Source organism: Ovis aries, chromosome 4, assembly GCF_016772045.2.
Source record: "Ovis aries strain OAR_USU_Benz2616 breed Rambouillet chromosome 4, ARS-UI_Ramb_v3.0, whole genome shotgun sequence".
Lineage (NCBI taxonomy): Eukaryota > Metazoa > Chordata > Mammalia > Artiodactyla > Bovidae > Ovis > Ovis aries.
Window position 1 is genome coordinate 11,979,644 of NC_056057.1, and position 12,001 is coordinate 11,991,644.

The 12,001-nt window shown below is 42.7% G+C and overlaps 2 protein-coding genes across 3 annotated transcripts in view; one reads left to right on the top strand and one right to left on the bottom strand.

Annotated features, from left to right (window-relative positions):
* On the bottom strand, positions 1–4,668 carry TFPI2 (tissue factor pathway inhibitor 2). Its single transcript, XM_004007722.5, has 5 exons — positions 4,503–4,668; positions 4,045–4,227; positions 2,668–2,847; positions 1,393–1,563; positions 1–1,026 (listed from the first exon to the last, which is right to left on the bottom strand). The coding sequence occupies exons 1-5, from the start codon at positions 4,588–4,590 to the stop codon at positions 947–949; spliced, it is 702 nt and encodes a 233-aa protein (XP_004007771.1). The 5' UTR covers positions 4,591–4,668; the 3' UTR covers positions 1–946.
* Positions 4,151–12,001, top strand: part of GNGT1 (G protein subunit gamma transducin 1) — a 27,165-nt gene continuing 19,314 nt past the window's right edge. For both annotated transcript variants that reach the window (XM_012176340.5, XM_060414461.1), the window contains exon 1: positions 4,151–4,265. The gene's annotated coding sequence lies outside the window, so the exon portion shown is untranslated. The remainder of the gene's footprint in view (positions 4,266–12,001) is intronic.

Below are 12,001 nucleotides of genomic sequence, written 5' to 3' on the forward strand. Positions count from 1 at the left end.
TAGCATTTTCATTTTTTTATTGCTGTTGTCATACCTTTGGGATACATTTTTAAAAGAAAGATTGTTCAAGAAAAGCACAAACGTACTTATACTTTTGCCAGATCAGGGGCATACTTTTAAATATTACTCTTGCCAAGAAAATGTAGGAATTTAAAAGAAGATCTTGTTGTTACAGAGAAAGAAAAAAACTGTTTAAATGAAATGCTCATATTTATCAGCAATATTTTATTAGTGGAATTTAAATTATTAAACATATGCATTGTCTCTGATATAATATAAATACAGTACAAAAATTTTAACAACATATGCTGAGTGGGGATGGATGGATAGATGAACAGAGAGAATTTTCCCCCTCCGAGGAGAACATTTCTGATATAATTAATGTACTAGCTTTTAATTCAGTCAAAAACGTTACTTTATTATCTTTTAAATGACACAACAGAAATTGAAGTAAGTTAGCAGGATCTACATAATAGCATTTGTAACATTTTTTGAAGTATTGGTAAATCTTCAAATTTGTCTCCTTGGGCCTAAAATATAATCTAATTTTTAAATACAAAATTAAATATATTTGCTGGTCCTTTTTATGATCCTATATGTTAAAAAATATGATTATATTGTCTCATGTTTTTCAGTCACAATCATCTTCTGTAATCAGGGAGAGCAACCCCAAGAACTGAGTGAGTCATATTTGCTTTTATATCTTATGCACAGCAAGAATTTAACCTCATAAACAAGTAGTTGAATAGCATATTTAAAACAATAGATTCACATTTGAATAGCAGCTACTTATGTATTAAAAAATACACAAATAAAAAATGTAACATGTAAGAACCGGTGGATAAATCACTAATGGTTGGCTTGCCTGTGTTACCATGTTGTCCTTTAGATATAACCATAAGGACATTCACAAGATGACATCCAGAAAAAAAAAAGAAGAAGCTGGTTAAAACTGCTTCTTAATTTTCAGTCTTCTATTGGCAAAGAGAAGTCTTGGCATCTTCTTGTTCTTTTCCTTCTTCAAGGCTAAGATCAACAAAATAAAAATAAACATCATATGTCCCCAGTCTGTAGACTCATTGTAAATCACCATTTCTGACATGCTTACAAACCCACCTCGTCTTACTTTTAACGAGTATAAAGTCAGGTTTACTCACTATCCACTAAGTTAATAACATTCTACCTTTAAAATATCAGGACACAGCTACTGCCTACTGTAGTTAGCCTGTGTAAGCATTTAGACAAAACTGATCAGTACTGAAGTGCTATGTATGTAGTAGTCTAGAAATGGCAATATGCTATTAGTAAAATGGGTACATAAAATAATTTTGTTTATGAATTATGTATAAAGTTAGTTTAAAAACTGAATAAGAAAAAAACCCAAAACATTACCTTTTACACAAGTACGTTTGCAGTCCTTCAAGTTGACAAAATTATTGTCATTCCCTCCACAGCCAGTATAGGTGAAGGCCTCACAGGCTTTGTGTCTTGGGTTAAAATAATAGCGAGTGACATTAGCAGAACACAGCCCCTCATCTTTTGGGCTGTAGCAAAATGCTGGAGCTTAATGGAAAAGAAAATAAAATTAGAAATGCAGTAATACTGGAAATAATAAGCTGTGCTGATTACTGAAGTAAGTGAAAAAACATCTAATCCCATAGAAGCTTCTTGCTGAATCCAAAATATTATACTAAGCCATTTAAAAAGTGTGCCTTACATTTCAAACACATAGTTTGTTCATTATAAATTCTTATGGAGTAGATAGAATTTCAAGCTATATCCTTGTATCATTTGAATGTGTAAAGAAATTAAACCCCCAAATCATGTATGGTCAGGTAAAAATGAGCTGTGTTTCAAGAGAAATATGTGACATGCTTTGGCACACTCTTTTGTGTTGGTAGTTTTAATTTCAATGTTTCTATCAGCTCTCCTTCCATTATTAATCAAGAATACATATAGCTAATTCCCAGGTAGCCACTGGAACACTTACATTTACATAAACAATTTAAGAGAACACCAGCAACAAGCAACTCCTCATTAATTCAAGATTTTGCATACTCAACACAGTATAGCTACAGAGGTTTATCAGAGACCGCCAAAGCAAATTTTCCTTGTTTGTTGAACTTATCTATGTGTACATGTCTCTGCTGTGCCTACGGAAAATGCTGGACTGCCTCTACAAACACTGCCCACTACCCAAGTAACCCATCATTTTAGGGATTGCATGGGCTATGTAGGTAAAACATGGGGAGGAGAGATCAATTTGTGCTACAATATGTAATTACTAAAGAACACAGAAATCTAATGAAAAAGTTTAGAAAACTTCAGGTTTCACCAGCTTAAGTCTCTCTCTGTCTCACACTATCTCATATATATACCTGATTTCATACATGTGATTCATCAATGAACACTGTAGTGTTTTTTTTTTTATGTGCAAGTTAAATAGATGAGAAATAGTTCTAAAGAAACAATGCAAAAGAGGAAGTAAAAGCTTGAATCAGAGCTTCGTCACTTTCCAGCCCTGAGAACTTGGCAAGTTATTAAACTTCTAGCTCGCACTCTCACAAATTCATGCAAACCAGCTTAATTTCGTATCAATTATTAATGTTTTCACCCTAAAGTCTAAATAAAGAAATGAAGTACAGACACCACAAAGAGAGTATTTACCTCTCTTTGGCGCACAGAAGTCCATACACGAAGCTTTATCTGGGAACCGGTTCTCATCGCTGTGACACCCGCCAGATATGAACTTTTCACAGGTCATAGAACTTAGATTGAAGAAATACTGTTCTCTGAGCTCCCCACACTGCTTCTTATTCACTTTTAACCGGCAAATTTTGGGAACTTCTAGGAAAACGAGGGCATAAAACAATGTTAGTCAAAAATCAGCCTTCTTACTCTTCCTTTAAAACTTAACTGTATTTTCAGAAGCCACTGGTGGTGGCCAGGGGTAGAGTGGTGATGGGGGTGGGAGGCATGATATTTAGCGCTGGGCTAGTAAACGCCCAAAAGATTGCCCATTAGTCCAGCAACAACAAGATTTTGTATCCTTGGGTCCAGCATTCCGCAGATGCAACCAACCCAGAGAGAAAATATTCAGGAAAAAATAATTCCTGAAAGTTCATTAAAAAAAACACACAAAAAAACAAAGTTTGAATTTGTCCTATGCTGGTAGGGAGTCTAGAGATAAATTAAAGTATAAGGGAGAATATGCACAGGTTATATGCAAATGCTGTGGATTTTGGCATCAGAGAGTTGGGGTCTTGGAACCAGTCACCACAGACACTGAGAGACAACTCTATTCAGCTTTTGATTTTTTTAACAGTGTCTCCAGACCCGATACAGCTGTGATAAATTTTTCATGCTTACTGGAAAGATTCTTCTCTCAGAGTGTTCTGATTGTTTCAATGTATGAAATTAATCAAACTTATTCATAGGAATACACATTTTTCCCTGGCTCAGTTCCTTTAACAGCTGAGCCCCGTGTTCTATTACAGGCCTTCACAGAGACAGTAAACATAATTAAAATTGCAAACAGCATTGTGAATCTCTCTATTTTTTATATCTCTATACCAACCCAAGATCTCTTTGGGTATCAAGGGATAAAAGTAAGGTTATAATTAGCTAAATTCAGACGTTAATAACAAAATCCACTGAAAGTATTTCAGATCGCTACACAGTGGACAAGAGGAAAATGCCCTCTCAAGAAGGCATAAAAACCATAGGTTTAGAACTAATGATAAATACAGACAGGCACTTATGTTGCACCTAATACATGACACTCTTGCATCCTTAAGCCTTAGGTGAAATCTTTCCGGAGTCTGCACACACACTGAATTATGATAAATGCCAGTTAAGGGACAGGAAATGTTTGTCGTTGGAAGTTTCATGATCACTTTTAGTCAACTGAAAAGCAATAAGCCAAACAGGATCCGAGAAAATCAAGGATGAAACTTACTATGGGATGTGAAAAATAAGCTCATTTCCCACTTAGCCCTTCTCTGCCGCAGTACTGGAGTTCTGGGAGTGGGAGCGAGCACTTACTCTCAATCTTCCAGCATGCTTCGTTGCAGGCCTCCAAAGTTTCAAAATTGTTGGCATTGCCCTCGCAGCCTCCGTACATGAATTCGCGGCAGCTCTGCGTGTACCTGTCGTAGTAGTAACTGGGGATCCGCGCCCGGCAGGGCCCGTCGTCCAGGGGCAGGAGGCAGATTTCCGCGTTATTTCCTACAGGAGGGGTAGGAGAACCAGAGGCAGAGGAGGAGGTCAGCCGCATCTCGGTGGAGGGAGGGCTTCCCCCAGGGTGGTGGGGGTGGGGAGGTTTGTCCCAGCAGCTTCCCAGCCCAGCAGAAGGGCCTTACAGAGACAGGAAGTGCAAACTTGCGGTGCACGACAGGAATTAGGGGGAAGGAGGGCGCAGAGAGCGGGTGCAGGGGTCCGCGGAACTCCTGCCGCCTGGCCAGGGCGAAAAGGGGTCCCCTGAGCGCGGGTTGGTGGGGTACCTGGCGGCGCCTGCGGGGCATCACCCAGCGCAGTTCCCACGAGGAGCAGCGACAGAAGCATCAGCCAGAGGGGGCGAACCGAGTCCATGGTGTCCGGATTCAGACGGTGCCGGCGAGAGGAGCGGAGGAGGGTGCACAGCGTCCAGCCTCCAAGCGGTCTGGATTCCAGCGCGGTGGGTGCCGCTGCTTTTGTAGGGTTAGCGGCCCTCAGAGACGGGACAGGGCGGAGCGCGCCTTCGTGGAGCCTGGAGGGGAGGCTGATTCATGCCCCGTGAGCTCTGTGACCCGGCCGCCTCCCTGCGCTGGAAAGTGTGTGCGGGGGAGAGGAATTCCCCGCCAAGCTGAACCTGGCCCCAAACTTTCTCCCGTGGCTCTTCGGGGATGACCCAGATGAAGCATTGTGTCAGAGATGGGAAGTCGACAAGCTTGAGGGAAATGACCTGGGTGTGATTGCACAAGGTTCCAGCTTGCAGCATCACGCCGAGGCCTGAATCCACACTTTGAAAGCACAAAGTCTGTGTCTTTGGCAGGTAGAAAGTGTGAAACTCCTAGGGCCCAAGGAAGCGGGGCTTATTACATTAGATCCTTTCATTAGATTAGAAATGTAAGCATATGCGTATCTATTTACCTTTAGACATAGATATGGGCTTCCCTGGCGGCTCAGATGGTAAAGAATCTCCCTGCAGTGAGGAGTCCCAGGTTCAATCCCTGGGTAGGGAAGATCCCTTGGAGGAGGGAATAGCAACCCACTCTATTCTTGCCTGGAGAATTCCATGGACAAAGGAGCCTGGCAGGCTTCAGTCTGAGCGACTAACACTTTCAACCACATATTTCAGTAGAGGTCTGATTTACATTTCATGGGCTCATAATATGTCCAAGTGTATAGCTGGGTCAATTTTGGCAATTATATATTCCTTTGTAATCACCACTCCAATCCAGAATTAGAACATTGTCATCACCCCAGAACATTCTCTTATACCCTTTCCCAGTCCATCCTTCAACCTGAGGCCAGGGACAATAGCTCTTCTGATCAGCATAAATTAGATTTCCCTGTTCTAAATCTCATGCAAACAGAATCATAAAATCTGTACTGTTTTGTACTTCACTTTACTGGTTTTAAGACACACTTATGCTGCTGTAGGGGCTTTCCCTCGTGGCTCAAATGGTAAAGAATCTGCCTGCAATGTGGGAGATGCAGGTTCAATCCCTGGATTGGGAAGATCCCCTAGAGAAGGGAATGGCAACCCACTCCAGTATTCTTGCCTGGAGAACCCCACGGACAGAGGAGCCTGGCGAGTCACAGTCCATGGGGTCCCAAAGAGTCGGACACGACTGAGCGACTAACACACACACTCACATGCTGTCTTAGAGTGTGTTCCTTGTAAATGTTGAGTAGTCTTGCAATGTATGAGTATACAGTGAATGTCCTATTACTGGACATTTGTATTATTTCTAGTTTGGGGCTACTGCTATGAATAAAGCTGCTTTGTGTATGCAAACAACTTTTATTACTCTCAAGTAAAATATTTTAAAATGTTAGAAACTGCCAATCAGTTTTCCAAAATGATTCTCCACCCCTATCAGCCGTGTTTTTGAGTCATAACTGTGTTTTTGGACCCGAAACAGGAAAATCCAAAGAGCAGTAGCCTTGGGGGATGTGGCGAGTAGGTCCTGAAGCTTTGACCAAATCAGCTGCTTCCCATACATTTCTCAGGGTCAGTTTGTCTATTACCATTCATTGGTACTTTGACATAATAGTGTGAGCCTAGTCTTTGGTTTATACAAAACAAATGATCTACACTGGGATTTTATATGAAATGTTAAGGATATTTTTGGAGAATATTTTAATGGGCTCTCTTGATGACTGTGTCTTTCCTTCCTCCACCTTTTCCTCTTGCTCTATTTAATATTCTTAAGAAAGTAACTATTCCTGGCTTCTTCTGAAGATACTGAAGGGAATTTACAAGAGTTCTTTCCAGTTTCGGAAAATCTCTCTGCTCAAGGTGAGTTAGTAATCTGGGATATTTCCACATATAATGCCTAGGGCCAGTTTTCAGTTTTCCTGGTGTCATGGCAAAGGACTATATTCCTAGGAAAACTAGCCTGGTCTGGAAATACTCTGTGTCTCTTTTGCTGTCAGATTGCTGGATATCTGTGGTTAAGAGTGACAGGGTTATAAGGATAAAGGTTGAACAACCAGTTTGCCAGGAAGGAAAAATGAAATGGGGGAGGGGTGTGTTGGGTTGAATATGTTACTGATTTCCATGGCGTAAATGCTCCCAGTTATGGCTGATTCCAAACCACCAGAGTTGGGAATGGATGAATACAGTCGCGTTCACCAGAGCCAATGTGAGCTAGCTCCAGCAAGTCAAACACTGAGGCAGCCAGTTGGTTTTGGAAAGATATACTCCTCTGAGAATCAGATTAGATCTTCCCAATACCTCCCAAATACTAATAGGGGAGGGAAATTTCACCAGACATTTAGCCAGGATCATGTTGAGATAATCACTTCATGGCAAATAGATGGGGAAGCAATGGAAACAGTGACAGACTATTTTCTTGGGCTCCAAAATCACTGCAGATGGTGACTGCAGCCATGAAATTAAAAGAGGCTTGCTCCTTGGAAGTAAAGCTATGACAAACCTAGACAGAGTATTAAGAAGCAGAGACAGTACTTTGCTGATAAAGGTCCATATGGTTTTTTCCTGTGGTCATGTATGGATGTGAGACTTGGACCATAAAGAAGACTGAGCACTGAAAAATTGATGCTTTTGAACTGTAGTGTTGGAGAAGACTCTTGAGAGTCCCTTGGCCTGCAGGGAGATCAAACCAGTAAATTCTAAAAGAAATCAGTCCTGAATATCATTGGAAAGACTGATGCTAAAGCTGAAGGTCCAATACTTTGGCCACCTGATGGGAAAAGCCGACTCATTAGAAAAGACCCTAATTGGGGAAAAATTGAAGGCAGGAGAAGAAGGGGATGACAGAGGATGAGAAGGTTGGATGGCATCACTAACTCAATGCACATGAGTTTGAGCAAGCTCTGGGAGATGGTGAAGGACAGGGAAGCCTGGCTTGCTGCAGTCCTTGGGGTCACAAAGAGTCAGACATGACTGAGTGGCTGAACAACAACAACAATGTTGAGAAGAAAAGTTAATTCAACTTCAAAGGTAAACTATTTCCATTCTTCTGAATCTGTTTAAATATGTCTCCCAAATGGACTAAAAACAGATTCAAGGATTGAGAGTGAGACATAATTACCATTCAGCATTGACTATTGTCAATTCTGTTCTTTGTTCTCAGCTGCTAGCAATTTGTGATCACTTTTTGCTTCATGTATTAATAGAAAGAGTAATATTTTAAATTAGGGCAGATTATTTTGGGGAATTTCACGGTGCAGTGGGAAAGCAGACTTAGGAGTCGGAGGGTACCTGGATTTTCTTTCTTCCTTCTTTGGAAAAATTACATAAACTCTTAGAGCCTCAGTTTTCTTACCTGTGAAATGGATACACTAACTGTCCCTTATAAGTGTGCTGTGAGGATATGACTCAGACAGTAAAGAATCTGCCTTCAAGTAGGAGACCCAAGTTCGATCCCTGCATTGGGAAGATCCCCTGCAGAAGGGAATGGCTACCCATTCCAGTATTCTTGCCTGGGAAATCACATGGACTGAGGAGCCTGGTGAGCTACAGTCCATGGGGTTGCGACTAAGCACATACACACACGTGCTGAATATAAGATGCGTTCCAACTTCAGAGATAATATAAGAGAAAAGGAGTGTCTTAGAATTGACAAAATACACAGTTCTTAAGGGATTAGTCCCAGGTCTGGAAAATCCCCTGGAGGAGGGCATGGCAACCACTCCAGTATTCTTGCCTGGAGAATCCCGTGGACAGAGGACCTAGTGGGCTATGGTCCATGAGGTTTCAGAGTCAGACGCGATTAAGCAACTAACACACACACACACACACACACACACACACACACACACACACACACACATGAGAATTAAAAGGAAAGCACCTAGCAACTCAGAGAGATGCGCTTCAGCTCCTCACACACAGGCACAGAACCCACTAGAGTCACCCCATGTCCCAGTTCCCACTGAAAGCCTTGGCACAGCATTTTAAGATGGAGCACGAACCACAATTGAGAAGCAGAGCACCGCGATTGAGCCTGCAGCATTGCAGCCCATGACTTTGCTCCCATCAGATTTGCTCTTTGGCTGAGCTCAGAGGTCACCTCTCCACTTCAGAAGGTGTCACGCGGTCAGATATTGCTTTGTGAGGAGCTCTTCTGGGGAGGTGAGCTTCAGGGCTCTCTCAGCCCCAGCAGGCACTCACTGCCCTCCGGCCTGCTGTGTAAGAGATGGAGGGGCACGAGGCAAGACCAGACCTCTCACCCCTTTGAGGTACAGAAGCTATGGACGCAGGCTGCAGTCTGTGCACAGAGGTGCTCTAGACATGTCCATTTCCTCCCTTGTTGATTTTTAGTCTCTCAGTTGTGTCCTACTCTTTTGCAACCCCATGGACAGTAGCCCTCCAGGCTCCTCTGTTGTCCATGGGATTTCCCAGCCAGGAATACTACAGTGGATTGCCATTTCCTTCTCCAGGGGGTCTTCCTGACCCAGGGATCGTACCCACACCTCTGCATCTCCAGCATTGGCAGGTGGATTCTTTACTGCTGAGCCACCTGAGAAGTGCAGTTTCCTCTGTTGCTCTGTCCCAAATACAGCGTGTCTCTAACAGCTCTGTGACCACTGCACAGGGACAGGGAAGGACAAATGAACACGTGGGGGAGTTAGGAGTGTGAAATTGTCAATCCAGGTGATCAGGAAGAGCATTACCCCTCAGTTGCAAAACCCTTGAGTATTTCTATATCCCTGAAAAAAAGATCTTTTCCAGTATAAGAGGAAGCTAAAATTCCTGGGACTACTTTAAGTTGCTGAATTTATTTTTAGGACCATGTGGAAAGGAGCTATGTGACCACTACAATCAGCCTCCATATGGATGTCATAGTACTTCTATCTCCTTAAACCTGTGTCTAGGCCAAAAGATTAGCACAGCACAGCTGAGGAACAGAATTCCTTTATCCGAGTCAACAGGAAGTGCAAGGCTGGAGGGAACTGGGAAAAACAGTCACCCAGATTGACTTGTCATTGCCAGACCAAGCAACAGCTCTAATGGTGCAGCTAAAGACAGAGGCTCAAAACAGCTTAGAGATCTGTAAAATAAGGCATGGAATTCTTACATTCTTATAGTGCGTATATGAATGCTCAGTCTTGTCCAACTCAACTGAGCTGACAAATGCAGTCCTAGGGACTGGAGCCCACCAGGCTCTTCTGTCCATAGGATTCTCCAGGCAAGAATCCTGGAGTGGGTTGCCATGCCCTCCTCCAGGGGATCTTCCTGACCCAGGGATCGAACTCAGGTCTCCTGCATTGCAGGTAGGTTCTTTACCACTGAGAAACCTTTGAAGTCCCCATTCTTACAGAATGAATGCTGAAAAGAACTGTCAATACCATCTGTCCCAGTATTGTTATTTTACCTTTACGAGTTGAGGCCTAGAAAGATAAAATGGCTGGTCATGTTCACTTGCCTTCGTTGTTGGCAGAGCTGAGCCTAGAACCCACATTCCTGATACTTAATCAGCCCTGGATTCTTGCTGACACAGCCAGACCAAGGCTGTTTCCGCTGTGTCAGGACCTTAGAGTATTTGCTGCTTTGTTTCTCAGTCATGTCCAACTCTTTGCAACCCCATGGTCTGATCCTCTGTCCAGAACACTGGAGTGGGTTGCCATGACCTCCTGCAGGGGATCTTCCAAACCCGGGGATCGACCAGGTCTCCTGCTTTGCAGGCAGATTCTTTACCATCTGAGCCCCCAGGGAAGCCCTTAGAGTATTTAGTGTTCATGTAAATACCAGAATTGGAGCACACATACACTCCTGTGAGTTCAGGAGCAGCATTTTGTATGTCAGATCCTTGCCTCTGTTCTTTTCCACACCCTTCCTGACCTTGGCGTCATAACAAGTGGATGTGAAGTTGTTTTGGAACACAGTTGCTTCTAGAATTCCCAAGTCCTGAGCATTCTATTCTATCCTCTGAGAGCCCTACAGACTTCAAAGGTGACCATGAATTTAAGGAAAGGACTGAGGCAGATGGTCTTCCTCTCTGTCAGATACCCGAGGGAGTGGTGGCCTGTCTAACTTTTGAGTGAATGAGGAGAATTAATTTAACGCAGTGATTTGGGGATGCATATCATAACATAACATCACCACTTAAGGAGTTACATTGCTGCTGCTGCTAAATCGCTTCAGTCGTGTCCGACTGTGTGCAACCCCATAAACGGCAGCCCACCAGGCTCCTCCGTCCCTGGGATTCTCCAGGCAAGGATACTGGAGTGGGTTGCCATTTCCTTCTCCAAGTTCCATTGATAACTCATCAGTAAAGAAAGTTGTTGCTACTCATTAGTTTAGCCCTGTTAAAATAAAATCTGAAATGAGTCCAGCTGGCACTAACAACGAGTTTGCACATCTGCAGAAAAGGGCAGCTAATCTCTTCTGAGTGAGTCAGTAGTCACGAGAGTTTTGTGAAAATTTAGACTGTTCCTTCACCAGCTAGACATTCTTCTAGTGGGTTGGGCCGTGGAGGAAATGTTTGCTCTGTCGCACCCTCTGTCGGACACAGAGTGCATTTATCATTGTTACATAATAAGGTGGAGTCACTTAAAAGCATGAGACATTCCCTATGCCTAATTTTATTATTCTTCTTCTCCCTAAGCAGAACAAGATAATGAAGTATATTGTGTGTCTTTTACCGTGGTCATTCTTTCATTCACCTATTTTAAAAATAAGCAGATTAAACATTTACAGTGTGTGCAATTTTGTGCCTTTGTGTACATTTGGGATACAAAGATGATAAACACACTAGGTATCTCATGACAAAATAGGGTAGACAGATAAACACTTTGTGACCCAGCTGCAATATAGTGTTCTTAGTACAATATTAAAAATCTGTACGAGGTTCTATGGGACCATGGAGGAAGAAATCAAAACTTAAGCAAGAGCTCAATTCACAATAAAAACCAATCCAGGTCAATATATCTCATATTGCGTCTTCTGTGTCTGTGGGACACAGGCTGTTTTCTTCATCAGCTAGTTGCTTTGGTTGGTTCTTTTAGGAGCTGGGGTTATAGCAAAGCATTACCCTCCTCAAGAAGGCAGGATTTCAGAACCCTCCTTTCTCTTCTTCCTAAATGGATGTTCCATCAAATGTCATGCCTACTCGGGATGCAGACCATCTTTTTTCTCATTCAGGTTGCTGGACATTTAACTGTGTAGGGCACCAAGAAGGTTGGGACAGATTTTGAATTATTTTACCTGAGTTTTTAGCATTGTGCAGCTTCACCATCTATCCGGAATTCTAGCTGAGGTTCCCAATCCACTAGAAAGAGCGGCAGGTTAAGGATGAGGGAAGGAAGGCAAAATTTCCCTGAACTC

What these genes read in the sequence shown, in the direction of transcription:
- TFPI2 (XM_004007722.5), bottom strand. Translation starts at nt 4,590, where the DNA reads ATGGACTCGGTTCGCCCCCTCTGGCTGATGCTTCTGTCGCTGCTCCTC. An exon ending in AGCATGCTGGAAGATTGAGA is followed by an intron (nt 2,848 to 4,044) that starts GTAAGTGCTCGC and finishes TCGTTTTCCTAG; the next exon opens with AAGTTCCCAAAATTTGCCGG. An exon ending in CTTCTGTGCGCCAAAGAGAG is followed by an intron (nt 1,564 to 2,667) that starts GTAAATACTCTC and finishes TTTTCCATTAAG; the next exon opens with CTCCAGCATTTTGCTACAGC.